Consider the following 19568-nt stretch of genomic DNA (forward strand, 5'->3'; position numbering starts at 1 on the left):
ACACACTCCAACAAGAGAACTACCGTAACAAACACACTATTTAAATAAATCGAACGCGTTCGTTTTTGACAAATAAAACTTTATTGTTGATCCAGTTCTTGGCTAAAAATCACCCTGGGCATTTAACCGAGGATGTCCCCAACATGTAACTTTTGTGAAAACAGGGGGTGGGCGCTTGCCCAGGGAGGGGCGCGTGCCCGGGGTAATATGGTATAATGATCTTATCAATGTCCTTAAATGCTCTTATTGGTAGTTATAAATAAAAAAATGTGTCATCTGTCATACTGTGTTTGTTTTTTTTCTCAGAAACACAAACACTCTTGATTGAACTGAATCCAATCATGCTCTGCAATTTTTTTTCAGGAAAGTATTAAAGATAGGTTAAATGCAAAAAATACAATACACTGTCTTTGGTGTGGAGTTACGGATTTGACCAACCATGAGGTATGTGTACATTAATTAATATTTGCTTTGCACTGAATGATGTTATGCTTTGTAACAAGTGATGTCAATATGTTATGATTTGTACCATGTGATGTTTATGTAAAGAAATAGGAATCAATACTTACAGACTTTACCCTACACCACACATTCCTTCTCCAATATTATCAATTATCAATATATAGAACCAGAATTCTTCAGCTTGTAAATCAGAAAGTTGTGGTATAATAAATTGCAATGTTATCCAATGTGCCTGGGGATAATAATGTCATAACATCTCCTTTCTTTAAATGCCCACCAATTGCTATGATATCTGTAGCCACATTAACAATCACTTTTCATGGAAGCTCTATAGTTTTGAATTTATCATGATATTAAAAAAATGAAGATAATGGTAAAATAATGTTCATATTATTTTTTTTATTTTGTATTGTAGCTTTTTTCTGAACACTATGAAACCATAGAACACAAAGGAACCATTGTTTATGCAGAAACATGTGTGGATTTACTGCAAGCAATTCAAGAGAAGAATACAAAACAAGTAAAACAAATAATACAGGTAACCACACTGTTTATGTTACATTGTAGCTATATTCCTATCAAATATACTTCTCCGCCCATACTCGACTAAGCTTTAACTCCCACTTTTGGGTAATTTCTATTTTGAGGTTCATGTTTGCTAAGCGCCCATCCCTTCATAATCCTCTCAATTTGACTTTCTAGCCATAAAAGCTGGTCTTTGAGCATTGTTTGACTTTTCAGAATACTGGTATAAAATTTATATAAAATTGCAATTACGGTAACCATAGTAACAATGCTTAAACTATGCTTCGACAATGACTTGTTAACACCCATGAAAGGTGGTAAATACTACATTGCATATTCAGTTTACTTTTTCAAAAATTGTCTATGTCAGATATATCACACTGTAGCTATGGTTCTATGGCATCAGATATGTCACACTGTAGCTATGGCTCTGGCATCAGATATGTCACACTAGCTATGGCTATATGGCATCAGATATGTCACACTAGCTATGGCATCAAGTATGTCACACTGTAGCTATGGCTCTATGGCATCAGGTATGTCACACTGTAGCTATGGCTCTATGGCATCAGATATGTCACACTAGCTATGGCATCAGATATGTCACACTGTAGCTATGGCTCTATGGCATCAGATATTTCACACTATAGCTATGGCTCTATGGCATCAGATATATCACACTGTAGCTATGGCTCTATGGCATCAGATATGTCACACTGTAGCTATGGATCTATGGCATCAGATATGTCACACTGTAGCTATGGCTCTATGGCATCAGATATGTCACACTGTAGCTATGGCTCTATGGCATCAGATATGTCACACTAGCTATGGCTCTATGGCATCAGATATGTCACACTAGCTATGGCACTATGGCATCAGATATGTCACACTAGCTATGGCTCTATGGCATCAGATATGTCACACTGTAGCTATTGCTCTATAGCATCAGATATGTTACACTGTAACTATGATTCTATGGCATCAGATATGTCACACTAGCTATGGCTATGGCATCAGATATGTCACACTATAGCTATGGCTCTATGGCATCAGATATGTCGCACTGTAGCCATGGCTATATGGCATCAGATATGTCACACTGTAGCTATGGATCTATGGCATAAGATATGTCACACTGTAGCTATGGCTCTATGGCATCAGATATGTCACACTGTAGCTATGGCATCAAATATGTCACACTGTAGCTATGGATCTATGGCATCAGTTATGTTACACTAACTATGATTCTATGGCATCAGATATGTCACACTAGCTATGGCTATATGGCATCAGATATGTCACACACTAGCTATGGCTCTATGGCATCAGATATGTCACACTAGCTATGGCTCTATGGCATCAGATATGTCACACTGTAGCTATTGCTCTATAGCATCAGATATGTTACACTGTAACTATGATTCTATGGCATCAGATATGTCACACTAGCTATGGCTATGGCATCAGATATGTCACACTATAGCTATGGCTCTATGGCATCAGATATGTCGCACTGTAGCCATGGCTATATGGCATCAGATATGTCACACTGTAGCTATGGATCTATGGCATAAGATATGTCACACTGTAGCTATGGCTCTATGGCATCAGATATGTCACACTGTAGCTATGGCATCAAATATGTCACACTGTAGCTATGGATCTATGGCATCAGTTATGTTACACTAACTATGATTCTATGGCATCAGATATGTCACACTAGCTATGGCTATATGGCATCAGATATATCACACTGTAGCTATGGCTCTATGGCATCAGATATGTCACACTGTAGCTATGGATCTATGGCATCAGATATGTCACACTGTAGCTATTGCTCTATAGCATCAGATATGTTACACTGTAGCTATGGCTCTATGGCATCAGATATGTTACACTGTAGCTATGGCTCTATGGCATCAGATATGTTACACTGTAACTATGATTCTATGGCATCAGATATGTCACACTAGCTATGGCTATGGCATCAGATATGTCACACTGTAGCTATGGCTCTATGGCATCAGATATGTCGCACTGTAGCCATGGCTATATGGCATCAGATATGTCACACTGTAGCTATGGATCTATGGCATCAAATATGTCACACTGTAGCTATGGATCTATGGCATCAGATATGTCACACTGTAGCTATGGATCTATGGCATCAGATATGTCACACTGTAGCTATTGCTCTATAGCATCAGATATGTTACACTGTAGCTATGGCTCTATGGCATCAGATATGTTACACTGTAGCTATGGCTCTATGGCATCAGATATGTCACACTAGCTATGGCTATGGCATCAGATATGTCACACTAACTATGGTTCTATGGCATCAGATATGTCACACTAGCTATGGCTATATGGCATCAGATATATCACACTGTAGCTATGGCTCTATGGCATCAGATATGTCACACTAGCTATGGATCTATGGCATCAGATATGTCACACTGTAGCTATTGCTCTATAGCATCAGATATGTTACACTGTAGCTATGGCTCTATGGCATCAGATATGTTACACTGTAGCTATGGCTCTATGGCATCAGATATGTCACACTGTAGCTATGGCTCTATGGCATCAGATATGTTACACTGTAGCTATGGCTCTATAGCATCCTGTGATTTAAATTTATCACGATTTTCTTTGCAGTCAATATGACACTCGTCACCTTGCAGATTGCAATGTACTTCACAAAGTTTTTGGTACCCAATACTCGCAACATTAAATAATTAAACAAGATATTTTTTTTTAAATGTCATTTCACTCTTGATCATATTATTTTATTCCCCTTACCGCCTTGAATTTCAAATCGATTACATATCGAACTTCTGTACATGTGTTTTTCTCTACTGCCTTTCCGTGTGAAAATTATGTGGTCATACTCATGTCACAATACTTTGAAGCTGATGCCATGTTGATGCCATGAGACTGCGAACCTGAGGCCACAATGATGCCACAAAATAAGCGAGGCAAACACAGCTTCAATTTTCAATGACGCAAAGCTGATGCTACAATGAAGCCATGCGTAGGCGACAATGAAGCCACAAAAGCCAAAGCTTTTGCAAGAACTGTACTGTAGCTATGGCTCTATGGCATCAAATATGTCACACTGTAGCTATGGCTCTGGCATCAGATATGTCACACTGTAGCTATGGCTCTATGGCATCAGATATGTCACACTAGCTATGGCTCTATGGCATCAGATATGTCACACTGTTGCTATGGCTCTGGCATCAGATATGTCACACTGTAGCTATGGCTCTATGGCATCAGATATGTCACACTGTAGCTATGGCTCTATGGCATCATATATGTCACACTAGCTATGGCTCTATGGCATCAGTATGTCACACTAGCTATGGCACTATGGCATCAGATATGTCACACTGTAGCTATGGCTCTATGGCATCAGATATATCACACTGTAGCTATGGCTCTATGGCATCAGATGTCACACTGTAGCTATGGCTCTATGGCATCAGATATGTCACACTGTAGCTATGGCTCTATGGCATCAGATATGTCACACTGTAGCTATGGCTCTATGGCATCAGATATGTCACACTGTAGCTATGGCTCTATGGCATCAGATATGTCACACTGTAGCTATGGCTCTATGGCATCAGATATGTCACACTGTAGCTATGGCTCTATGGCATCAGATATGTCACACTAGCTATGGCTCTATGGCATCAGATATGTCACACTAGCTATGGCACTATGGCATCAGATATGTCACACTAGCTATGGCTCTATGGCATCAGATATGTCACACTAGCTATGGCACTATGGCATCAGATATGTCACACTAGCTATGGCTCTATGGCATCAGATATATCACACTAGCTATGGCTCTATGACATCTGATGTCACACTAGCCATATCTCTATGGCATATATGTCACACTGTATATATGGCTCTGTGGCATCAGATATGTCACTAGTTATGGCTCTGTGGCATCAGATATGTCACACTAGCTACATTGTATGGCTCTATGGCATCAGATATGTCACTAGTTATGGCTCTGTGGCACTATTTTAATCAGATATGGCACTTTGTATTTGCTAATTTTCTTGTAATATTAATTTATACATTGACAGGATAAAGAGAATCAATTGATTTTAAATATGACATCCTCTAATGTCTGGGATTGTTCTGTATGTAATGAGAAGGTGTTTTCTGTAAGTATTAACTTGTGGTTTAAAGCTGTATTTCTTCTTTAAAAGTCTCTATATTTATTTATAAGTCAATATATATACACCATCTGATGTTGAGAGTGATAAGGAGAAATTAACTGCTCAAGAATAGTGATTTAAGTGGGCCTTCTAAATCAAGTGAACAATAGACATTGAGTTAGGGGGTTAGGAGTTCATTACCTGTGGCGTCATGGACTGTATCATTCAATCACCTTCAGTTCTGCAAAAAATACTCGCTCATGGCATCACTCATATCAATCAGTTCTCCATAAAGGTTGTATATTGCCTGAACCTTTCAGGGTTATGTCCCAACATTGCCTGAATTCTAGGGTTAGATATGCATGCCACAGACGTTACCTTACTATGTCCCAACATTGCCTGAATTCTAGGGTTAGATATGCATGCCACAGACGTTGCTTTACTATGTCCCAACATTGCCTGAATTCTAGGGTTAGATATGCATGCCACTGACATTACCTTACTATGTCCCCACATTGCCTGAATTCTAGGGTTAGATATGCATGCCACAGACGTTACCTTACTATGTCCCCACATTGCCTGAATTCTAAGGTTAGATATGCATGCCACAGACGTTACCTTACTATGTCCCCACATTGCCTGAATTCTAGGGTTAGATATGCATGTCACAGACGTTACCTTACTATGTCCCAACATTGCCTGAATTCTAGGGTTAGATATGCATGCCACAGACGTTACCATACTATGTCCCCACATTGCCTGAATTCTAGGGTTAGATATGCATGCCACAGACGTTACCATACTATGTCCCCACATTGCCTGAATTCTAGGGTTAGATATGCATGCCACAGACGTTACCTTACTATGTCCCAACATTGCCTGAATTCTAGGGTTAGATATGCATGCCACAGACGTTACCTTACTACGTCCCCACATTGCCTGAATTCTAGGGTTAGATATGCATGCCACAGACGTTACCTTACTATGTCCCCACATTGCCTGAATTCTAGGGTTAGATATGCATGCCACAGACGTTTACCTTACTATGTCCCCACATTGCCTGAATTCTAGGGTTAGATATGCATGCCACAGACGTTACCTTACTATGTCCCAACATTGCCTGAATTCTAGGGTTAGATATGCATGCCACAGACGTTACCTTACTATGTCCCCACATTGCCTGAATTCTAGGGTTAGATATGCATGCCACAGACGTTACCTTACTATGTCCCAACATTGCCTGAATTCTAGGGTTAGATATGCATGCCACAGACGTTACCTTACTATGTCCCCACATTGCCTGAATTCTATGGTTAGATATGCATGCCACAGACGTTACCTTACTATGTCCCAACATTGCCTGAATTCTAGGGTTAGATATGCATGCCACTGACATTACCTTACTATGTCCCCACATTGCCTGAATTCTAGGGTTAGATATGCATGCCACAGACGTTACCTTACTATGTCCCAACATTGCCTGAATTCTAGGGTTAGATATGCATGCCACAGACATTACTTTACTATGTCCCAACATTGCCTGAATTCTAGGGTTAGATATGCATGCCACAGACGTTACCTTACTATGTCCCCACATTGCCTGAATTCTAGGGTTAGATATGCATGCCACAGACGTTACCTTACTATGTCCCAACATTGCCTGAATTCTAGGGTTAGATATGCATGCCACAGACGTTACCTTACTATGTCCCAACATTGCCTGAATTCTAGGGTTAGATATGCATGCCACAGACGTTACCTTACTATGTCCCCACATTGCCTGAATTCTAGGGTTAGATATGCATGCCACAGACGTTACCTTACTATGTCCCAACATTGCCTGAATTCTAGGGTTAGATATGCATGCCACAGACGTTACCTTACTATGTCCCAACATTGCCTGAATTCTAGGGTTAGATATGCATGCCACAGACGTTACCTTACTATGTCCCAACATTGCCTGAATTCTAGGGTTAGGTATGCATGCCACAGACGTTACCTTACTATGTCCCAACATTGCCTGAATTCTAGGGTTAGATATGCATGCCACAGACGTTACCTTACTATGTCCCCACATTGCCTGAATTCTAGGGTTAGATATGCATGCCGCAGACGTTACCTTACATACCTCCACATTGCCTGAATTCTAGGGTTAGATATGCATGCCACAGACGTTACCTTACTATGTCCCCACATTGCCTGAATTCTAGGGTTAGATATGCATGCCACAGACGTTACCTTACTATGTCCCCACATTGCCTGAATTCTAGGGTTAGATATGCATGCCACAGACGTTACCTTACTATGTCCCCACATTGCCTGAATTCTAGGGTTAGATATGCATGCCACAGACGTTACCTTACTATGTCCCAACATTGCCTGAATTCTAGGGTTAGATATGCATGCCACAGACATTACCTTACTATGTTCCAACATTGCCTGAATTCTAGGGTTAGATATGCATGCCACAGACGTTACCTTACTATGTCCCAACATTGCCTGAATTCTAGGGTTAGATATGCATGCCACAGACGTTACCTTACTATGTCCCCACATTGCCTGAATTCTAGGGTTAGATATGCATGCATCACTTCAACCAATAAGACATTTGTGTGTTCGTTTTGTGGGTGTTTGTTTATCAAATCACAACTCTCAATTTCTTGTCAGGCAAGCAGATGATATCTTACAGCTACGTCTTCTGGGCATAACCAAAATTTTCTCATTTTTTTTCCTAGGCATTTATTAAGCATATACACGAGTCTATAAAACACAGGATTAATAAATTTATCTTGGAAGAACTTGTCAAAACTCTGCAAATTTTCAAATCTGAAAAATATCTGAAACGAGTGAGAGAAGCCAGTATTATCTCAAGAAATGCATTTCATGATGGACAAGAGATAAACAGATTGCATGAAATAGATACAAGTGACAGTGACTATTCTGATTCTGATATTATATCCACAATTATGAAAAAACCATCACCAATACAAGAAGATGGTGTAAACAAGTCTGATATTTCTGAGGTTCAAGAAAAATCTACTAGCCAACAATCTACAGTTGTCACACTTGAAAATAAATCTGCAGTCTCCATGAAAACCAGAATGAATGAATGCTACTTGGCCATTAACAATTCAGATATCTCTAAGGAAGGGAAAAAAGTCGCAGAGATAAAATCTTTTAAGAGTGAGTGTCAGCAGGAAGATGCTGATATCTTAGGACCAAGTGACTCATCTGTCTTTACTTTAAACACAATAGATTGGTTAGCAGAAGCTGAAGGAACCAACAGTCATGAGAATGTTACTGAACAAACCATTGATGTTAAATTGTGCAATTTAGGTGAGAATGATAACACAGTTCATCCGAATAAATCACAAACAGGAGCTATGAACAATGAAATACCACTCACAACTGATAAATCATCCATGAAAACAGGAACTGTGAAAAAAAGGATGCCACTCAGAAAGCCAATGATAAAACTTGTATTGAAAAAAGACTCAACAGATGATGAAGCCAAACACATCAATCAGGAAGAATTAAGAAGTAATTCTGCTAAGATTGGAGGTATGCTGAGTGAACATGAAGGTACAAGTAATACTAAGGACAGTGATGAAAAAATAAACAAGGTAAACTAAAGTCTACACAATCATTTTGTTATTTGCATAAAATACTTCTAGTATCCACTGGTGATTTACATCCTTGAAACCTGTATCTATGATATGCCAGGGATCATCATATTCACACTTCACACATACATCATACATCTTAAAATCTGATTCAAGTTTATTAAATTTTTGTGCAGAAAAATCTTCAGAATCAAGCATTTCTGCCATCTCAGAACCATATCTCAGTTGTGTATATATGGATTTTGTTCAAACTGTTATTGGACACTATGGCTACATTACATTGAAACCTAGAAACATTGATGCCCTCGGACAATGCACAGATCTGGGATGAAATCTGTGCATATTAAGTTCCTGATTTGTATAATAGGATCTAATAATTAGTTTTTCCATCATTTGTGTGACTATTGTCATGTTACTGACAATCCATTGGACACTTGATGTGTGACCATTGTCATGTTACTGACAATATATTGGACACTTTTGATGTGTGACCATTGTCATGTTACTGACAATACATTGGGCACTTTTGATGTGTGACCATTGTCATGTTACTGACAATACATTGGGCACTTTTGATGTGTGACCATTGTCATGTTACTGACAATACATTGGGCACTTTTGATGTGTGACCATTGTCATGTTACCTACAATCCATTGGACACTTGATGTGTGACCATTGTCATGTTACTGACAATCCATTGGACACTTTTGATGTGTGACCATTGTCATGTTACTGACAATCCATTGGATACTTTTGATGTGTGACCATTGTCATGTTACCTACAATCCATTGGACCCTTGATGTGTGACCATTGTCATGTTACTGACAATCCATTGGACCCTTGATGTGTGACCATTGTCATGTTACTGACAATCCATTGTCACTTTTGATGTGTGACCATTGTCATGTTACTGACAATATATTGGACACTTTTGATGTTTGACCATTGTCATGTTATTGGCAATACATTGGACCCTTCATGATGTGTGACCATTGTCATGTTACTGACAATCCATTGTCACTTTTGATGTGTGACCATTGTCATGTTACTGACAATCCATTGGACCCTTGATGTTTGACCATTGTCATGTTACTGACAATCCATTGTCACTTTTGATGTGTGACCATTGTCATGTTACTGACAATATATTGGACACTTTTGATGTTTGACCATTGTCATGTTACTGACAATCCATTGAACACTTTTGATGTGTGATGATTGTCATGTTACTGACAATCCATTGGACACTATTGATGTTTGACCATTGTCATGTTACTGACAATCTATTGGACCCTTGATGTGTGACCATTGTCATGTTACTGACAATATATTGGACACTTTTGATGTTTGACCATTGTCATGTTACTGACAATCCATTGGACCCTTGATGTGTGACCATTGTTATGTTACTGAAAATCCATTGGACACTTTTGATTTGTGACCATTGTCATGTTACTGACAATCCATTGGACCCTTGCTGTGTGACCATTTTCATGTTACTGACAATTCATTGTCACTTTTGATGTGTGACTATTGTCATGTTACTGACAATATATTGGACACTTTTGATGTTTGACCATTGGACCCTTGCTGTGTGACCATTTTCATGTTACTGACAATCCATTGTCACTTTTGATGTGTGACCATTGTCATGTTACTGACAATACATTGGACCCTTGATGTGTGACCATTGTCATGTTACTGACAATATATTGAACACTTTTGATGTTTGACCATTGTCATGTTACTGACAATACATTGGGCACTTTTGATGTGTGGCCATTGTCATGTTACTGACAATCCATTGGACACTTGATGTGTGACTATTGTCATGTTACTGACAATCCATTGGACACTTGATGTGTGACCATTGTCATGTTACTGACAATCCATTGGACCCTTGCTGTGTGACCATTATCATGTTACTGACAATCCATTGTCACTTTTGATGTGTGACCATTGTCATGTTACTGACAATATATTGGACACTTTTGATGTTTGACCATTGTCATGTTACTGGCAATACATTGGACCCTTGATGTGTGACCATTGTCATGTTACTGACAATCCATTGTCACTTTTGATGTGTGACCATTGTCATGTTACTGACAATCCATTGTCACTTTTGATGTTTGACCAGTCATGTTACTGACAATCCATTGGACACTTGATGTGTGACCATTGTCATGTTACTGACAATCCTTTGGACCCTTGATGTGTGACCATTGTCATGTTACAGACAATCCATTGGACCCTTGATGTGTGACCATTGTCATGTTACTGACAATCCATTGTCACTTTTGATGTGTGACCATTGTCATGTTACTGACAATATATTGGACACTTTTGATGTTTGACCATTGTCATGTTATTGGCAATACATTGGACCCTTCATGATGTGTGACCATTGTCATGTTACTGACAATCCATTGTCACTTTTGATGTGTGACCATTGTCATGTTACTGACAATCCATTGGACCCTTGATGTGTGACCATTGTCATGTTACTGACAATCCATTGTCACTTTTGATGTGTGACCATTGTCATGTTACTGACAATATATTGGACACTTGATGTTAGACCATTGTCATGTTACTGACAATCCATTGAACACTTTTGATGTGTGATGATTGTCATGTTACTGACAATCCATTGGACACTATTGATGTTTGACCATTGTCATGTTACTGACAATCTATTGGACCCTTGATGTGTGACCATTGTCATGTTACTGACAATATATTGGACACTTTTGATGTTTGACCATTGTCATGTTACTGACAATCCATTGGACCCTTGATGTGTGACCATTGTTATGTTACTGAAAATCCATTGGACACTTTTGATGTGTGACCATTGTCATGTTACTGACAATCCATTGGACACTTGATCTGTGACCATTGTCATGTTACTGACAATCCATTGCACCCTTGATGTGTGACCATTGTCATGTTACTGACAATCCATTGTCACTTTTGATGTTTGACCATTGTCATGTTACTGACAATACATTGGGCACTTTTGATGTGTGGCCATTGTCATGTTACTGACAATCCATTGGACCCTTCATGATGTGTGACCATTGTCATGTTACTGACAATCCATTGTCACTTTTGATGTGTGACCATTGTCATGTTACTGACAATCCATTGGACCCTTGATGTGTGACCATTGTCATGTTACTGACAATCCATTGGACCCTTGATGTGTGACCATTGTCATGTTACTGACAATCCATTGTCACTTTTGATTTGTGACCATTGTCATGTTACTGACAATCCATCGGACACTTGATGTGTGACCATTGTCATGTTACTGACAATACATTGGACACTTGATGTGTGACCATTGTCATGTTACTGACAGTTCATTGGACACTTTTGATGTGTGACCATTGTCATGTTACTGACAATCCATTGGACCATTGTCGTGTGACCATTGTCATGTTACTGACAATCCATTGGACCCTTGATGTGTGACCATTGTCATGTTACTGACAATCCATTGGACACTTTTGATGTTTGACCATTGTCATGTTACTGACAATCCATTGGACCCTTGATGTGTGACCATTGTCATGTTACTGACAATCCATTGTCACTTTTGATGTGTAACCATTGTCATGTTACTGACAATATATTGGACACTTTTGATGTTTGACCATTGTCATGTTACTGACAATCCATTGAACACTTTTGATGTGTGACTATTGTCATGTTACTGACAATCCATTGGACCCTTGATGTGTGACCATTGTCATGTTACTGACAATCCATTGTCACTTTTGATGTGTGACCATTGTCATGTTACTGACAATATATTGGACACTTTTGATGTTTGACCATTGTCATGTTATTGGCAATACATTGGACCCTTCATGATGTGTGACCATTGTCATGTTACTGACAATCCATTGTCACTTTTGATGTGTGACCATTGTCATGTTACTGACAATCCATTGGACCCTTGATGTTTGACCATTGTCATGTTACTGACAATCCATTGTCACTTTTGATGTTGTGACCATTGTCATGTTACTGACAATATATTGGACACTTTTGATGTTTGACCATTGTCATGTTACTGACAATCCATTGAACACTTTTGATGTGTGATGATTGTCATGTTACTGACAATCCATTGGACACTATTGATGTTTGACCATTGTCATGTTACTGACAATCTATTGGACCCTTGATGTGTGACCATTGTCATGTTACTGACAATATATTGGACACTTTTGATGTTTGACCATTGTCATGTTACTGACAATCCATTGGACCCTTGCTGTGTGACCATTTTCATGTTACTGACAATTCATTGTCACTTTTGATGTGTGACTATTGTCATGTTACTGACAATATATTGGACACTTTTGATGTTTGACCATTGGACCCTTGCTGTGTGACCATTTTCATGTTACTGACAATCCATTGTCACTTTTGATGTGTGACCATTGTCATGTTACTGACAATATATTGGACACTTTTGATGTTTGACCATTGTCATGTTACTGGCAATACATTGGACCCTTGATGTGTGACCATTGTCATGTTACTGACAATCTATTGGACCCTTGATGTGTGACCATTGTCATGTTACTGACAATCCATTGGATACTTTTGATGTGTGACCATTGTCATGTTACCTACAATCTATTGGACCCTTGATGTGTGACCATTGTCATGTTACTGACAATCCATTGGGCACTTTTGATGTGTGACCATTGTCATGTTACTGACAATCCATTGGACACTTTTGATGTATGACCATTGTCATGTTACTGACAACCTATTGGACCCTTGATGTTACTGACAATCCATTGGACACTTGATGTGTGACCATTGTCATGTTACTGACAATCCATTGGACACTTTTGATGTGTGACCATTGTCATGTTACTGACAATCTATTGGACCCTTGATGTGTGACCATTGTCATGTTACTGACAATCCATTGGACACTTTTGATGTTTGACCATTGTCATGTTACTGACAATACATTGGGCACTTTTGATGTGTGGCCATTGTCATGTTACTGACAATCCATTGGACACTTGATGTGTGACTATTGTCATGTTACTGACAATCCATTGGACACTTGATGTGTGACCATTGTCATGTTACTGACAGTCCATTGGACACTTTTGATGTTTGACCATTGTCATGTTACTGACAATACATTGGGCACTTTTGATGTGTGGCCATTGTCATGTTACTGACAATCCATTGGACACTTGATGTGTGACTATTGTCATGTTACTGACAATATATTGGATACTTTTGATGTGTGACCATTGTCATGTTACTGACAATATATTGAACACTTTTGATGTTTGACCATTGTCATGTTACTGACAATACATTGGGCACTTTTGATGTGTGGCCATTGTCATGTTACTGACAATATATTGGACACTTTTGATGTTTGACCATTGTCATGTTACTGACAATCCATTGAACACTTTTGATGTGTGATGATTGTCATGTTACTGACAATCCATTGGACACTATTGATGTTTGACCATTGTCATGTTACTGACAATCTATTGGACCCTTGATGTGTGACCATTGTCATGTTACTGACAATATATTGGACACTTTTGATGTTTGACCATTGTCATGTTACTGACAATCCATTGGACCCTTGCTGTGTGACCATTTTCATGTTACTGACAATTCATTGTCACTTTTGATGTGTGACTATTGTCATGTTACTGACAATATATTGGACACTTTTGATGTTTGACCATTGGACCCTTGCTGTGTGACCATTTTCATGTTACTGACAATCCATTGTCACTTTTGATGTGTGACCATTGTCATGTTACTGACAATATATTGGACACTTTTGATGTGTGACCATTGTCATGTTACTGGCAATACATTGGACCCTTGATGTGTGACCATTGTCATGTTACTGACAATCTATTGGACCCTTGATGTGTGACCATTGTCATGTTACTGACAATCCATTGGATACTTTTGATGTGTGACCATTGTCATGTTACCTACAATCTATTGGACCCTTGATGTGTGACCATTGTCATGTTACTGACAATCCATTGGGCACTTTTGATGTGTGACCATTGTCATGTTACTGACAATCCATTGGACACTTTTGATGTATGACCATTGTCATGTTACTGACAACCTATTGGACCCTTGATGTTACTGACAATCCATTGGACACTTGATGTGTGACCATTGTCATGTTACTGACAATCCATTGGACACTTTTGATGTGTGACCATTGTCATGTTACTGACAATCTATTGGACCCTTGATGTGTGACCATTGTCATGTTACTGACAATCCATTGGACACTTGATGTGTGACCATTGTCATGTTACTGACAGTCCATTGGACACTTTTGATGTTTGACCATTGTCATGTTACTGACAATACATTGGGCACTTTTGATGTGTGGCCATTGTCATGTTACTGACAATCCATTGGACACTTGATGTGTGACTATTGTCATGTTACTGACAATATATTGGATACTTTTGATGTGTGACCATTGTCATGTTACTGACAATATATTGAACACTTTTGATGTTTGACCATTGTCATGTTACTGACAATACATTGGGCACTTTTGATGTGTGGCCATTGTCATGTTACTGACAATCCATTGGACACTTGATGTGTGACTATTGTCATGTTACTGACAATCCATTGGACACTTGATGTGTGACCATTGTCATGTTACTGACAATCCATTGGACCCTTGCTGTGTGACCATTTTCATGTTACTGACAATCCATTGTCACTTTTGATGTGTGACCATTGTCATGTTACTGACAATATATTGGACACTTTTGATGTTTGACCATTGTCATGTTACTGGCAATACATTGGACCCTTGATGTGTGACCATTGTCATGTTACTGACAATCCATTGTCACTTTTGATGTGTGACCATTGTCATGTTACTGACAATCCATTGTCACTTTTGATGTTTGACCAGTCATGTTACTGACAATCCATTGGACACTTGATGTGTGACCATTGTCATGTTACTGACAATCCATTGGACCCTTGATGTGTGACCATTGTCATGTTACTGACAATCCATTGGACCCTTGATGTGTGACCATTGTCATGTTACTGACAATCCATTGTCACTTTTGATGTGTGACCATTGTCATGTTACTGACAATATATTGGACACTTTTGATGTTTGACCATTGTCATGTTATTGGCAATACATTGGACCCTTCATGATGTGTGACCATTGTCATGTTACTGACAATCCATTGTCACTTTTGATGTATGACCATTGTCATGTTACTGACAATCCATTGGACCCTTGATGTGTGACCATTGTCATGTTACTGACAATCCATTGTCACTTTTGATGTGTGACCATTGTCATGTTACTGACAATATATTGGACACTTTTGATGTTAGACCATTGTCATGTTACTGACAATCCATTGAACAGTTTTGATGTGTGATGATTGTCATGTTACTGACAATCCATTGGACACTATTGATGTTTGACCATTGTCATGTTACTGGCAATCTATTGGACCCTTGATGTGTGACCATTGTCATGTTACTGACAATATATTGGACACTTTTGATGTTTGACCATTGTCATGTTACTGACAATCCATTGGACCCTTGATGTGTGACCATTGTTATGTTACTGAAAATCCATTGGACACTTTTGATGTGTGACCATTGTCATGTTACTGACAATCCATTGGACACTTGATCTGTGACCATTGTCATGTTACTGACAATCCATTGCACCCTTGATGTGTGACCATTGTCATGTTACTGACAATCCATTGTCACTTTTGATGTGTGACCATTGTCATGTTATTGACAATATATTGAACACTTTTGATGTTTGACCATTGTCATGTTACTGGCAATACACTGGACCCTTCATGATGTGTGACCATTGTCATGTTACTGACAATCCATTGTCACTTTTGATGTGTGACCATTGTCATGTTACTGACAATCCATTGGACCCTTGATGTGTGACCATTGTCATGTTACTGACAATCCATTGGACCCTTGATGTGTGACCATTGTCATGTTACTGACAATCCATTGTCACTTTTGGTTTGTGACCATTGTCATGTTACTGACAATCCATCGGACACTTGATGTGTGACCATTGTCATGTTACTGACAATACATTGGACACTTGATGTGTGACCATTGTCGTGTTACTGACAGTTCATTGGACACTTTTGATGTGTGACCATTGTCATGTTACTGACAATCCATTGGACCATTGTCGTGTGACCATTGTCATGTTACTGACAATCCATTGGACCCTTGATGTGTGACCATTGTCATGTTACTGACAATCCATTGGACACTTTTGATGTTTGACCATTGTCATGTTACTGACAATCCATTGGACCCTTGATGTGTGACCATTGTCATGTTACTGACAATCCATTGTCACTTTTGATGTGTGACCATTGTCATGTTACTGACAATATATTGGACACTTTTGATGTTTGACCATTGTCATGTTACTGACAATCCATTGTCACTTTTGATGTTTGACGATTGTCATGTTACTGACAATCCATTGGACACTTTTGAAGTGTAACCATTGTCATGTTACTGACAATCCATTAGACCCTTGATGTGTGACCATTGTCATGTTTCTGACAATCCATTGGATAATTTTGATGTGTGGCCATTGTCATGTTACTGACAATACATTGGACACTTTTGTTGTGTGACTATTGTCATGTTACTGACAATCCATTGGACACTTTTGATGTTTGACCATTGTCATGTTACTGACAATCCATTGGACACTTTTGATGTATGACCATTGTCATGTTACTGACAATCCATTGGACCATTGTCGTGTGACCATTGTCATGTTACTGACAATCCATTGTCACTTTTGATGTGTGACCATTGTCATGTTACTGACAATCCATTGGACCCTTGATGTGTGACCATTGTCATGTTACTGACAATCCATTGGACACTTTTGATGTTTGACCATTGTCATGTTACTGACAATCCATTGGACCCTTGATGTGTGACCATTGTCATGTTACTGACAATCCATTGTCACTTTTGATGTGTGACCATTGTCATGTTACTGACAATATATTGGACACTTTTGATGTTTGACCATTGTCATGTTACTGACAATCCATTGTCACTTTTGATGTTTGACGATTGTCATGTTACTGACAATCCATTGGACACTTTTGAAGTGTAACCATTGTCATGTTACTGACAATCCATTAGACCCTTGATGTGTGACCATTGTCATGTTTCTGACAATCCATTGGACAATTTTGATGTGTGGCCATTGTCATGTTACTGACAATACATTGGACACTTTTGTTGTGTGACTATTGTCATGTTACTGACAATCCATTGGACACTTTTGAAGTGTAACCATTGTCATGTTACTGACAATCCATTAGACCCTTGATGTGTGACCATTGTCATGTTTCTGACAATCCATTGGACAATTTTGATGTGTGGCCATTGTCATGTTACTGACAATACATTGGACACTTTTGTTGTGTGACTATTGTCATGTTACTGACAATCCATTGGACACTTTTGATGTGTGACCATTGACATGTTACTGACAATCCATTGGACCATTTTCGTGTGACCATTGTCATGTTACTGACAATCCATTGGACCCTTGATGTGTGACCATTGTCATGTTACTGACAATTCATTGGACACTTTTGATTTGTGACCATTGTCATGTTACTGACAATCCATTGGACACTTGATGTGTGACCATTGTCATGTTACTGACAATACATTGGACACTTGATGTGTGACCATTGTCATGTTACTGACAGTCCATTGGACACTTTTGATGTGTGACCATTGTCATGTTACTTGACAATTCATTGGACACTTTTGATGTGTGGCCATTGTCATGTTACTGAAAATTCATTGGACACTTTTGATGTGTGACCATTGTCATGTTACTGACAATACATTGGACACTTTTGTTGTGTGACCATTGTCATGTTACTGACAATCCATTGGACACTTTTGATGTTTGACCATTGTCATGTTACTGACAATCCATTGGACCCTTGATGTGTGACCATTGTCATGTTACTGACAATCCATTGTCACTTTTGATGTGTGACCATTGTCATGTTACTGACAATATATTGGACACTTTTGATGTTTGACCATTGTGATGTTACTGACAATCCATTGTCACTTTTGATGTTTGACGATTGTCATGTTACTGACAATCCATTGGACACTTTTGAAGTGTGACCATTGTCATGTTACTGACAATCCATTAGACCCTTGATGTGTGACCATTGTCATGTTTCTGACAATCCATTGGACAATTTTGATGTATGGCCATTGTCATGTTACTGACAATACATTGGACACTTTTGTTGTGTGACTATTGTCATGTTACTGACAATCCATATTCATTGAATACTTTTGATGTGTGACTATTGTCATGTTACTGACAATTCATTGAAAACTGTTGATGTGTGACCATTGACATGTTACTGATAATCCATATTCATTGAATACTTTTGATGTGTGACCATTGTCATGTTACTGACAATCCATTGGACCCTTGATGTGTGACCATTGTCATGTTACTGACAATCCATTGTCACTTTTGATTTGTGACCATTGTCATGTTACTGACAATCCATCGGACACTTGATGTGTGACCATTGTCATGTTACTGACAGTCCATTGGACACTTTTGATGTGTGACCATTGTCATGTTACTGACAATCCATTGGACCATTGTC

At 38.8% G+C, this 19568-nt stretch overlaps 1 protein-coding gene across 1 annotated transcript in view; it reads left to right on the forward strand.

Moving 5' to 3' along the window:
- Positions 1-19568, forward strand: part of LOC102802354 (uncharacterized) — a 71085-nt gene that overhangs the window by 40861 nt on the left and 10656 nt on the right. Inside the window, exons 7-9 of the mRNA XM_085506275.1 lie at positions 364-444; positions 878-1000; positions 7913-8800. Of these exons, the coding sequence (XP_085362401.1) occupies positions 364-444; positions 878-1000; positions 7913-8800 (1092 nt within the window). The remainder of the gene's footprint in view (positions 1-363; positions 445-877; positions 1001-7912; positions 8801-19568) is intronic.

Source organism: Saccoglossus kowalevskii, chromosome 12, assembly GCF_978046115.1.
Source record: "Saccoglossus kowalevskii chromosome 12, keSacKowa6.1, whole genome shotgun sequence".
Taxonomy (NCBI): domain Eukaryota; kingdom Metazoa; phylum Hemichordata; class Enteropneusta; family Harrimaniidae; genus Saccoglossus; species Saccoglossus kowalevskii.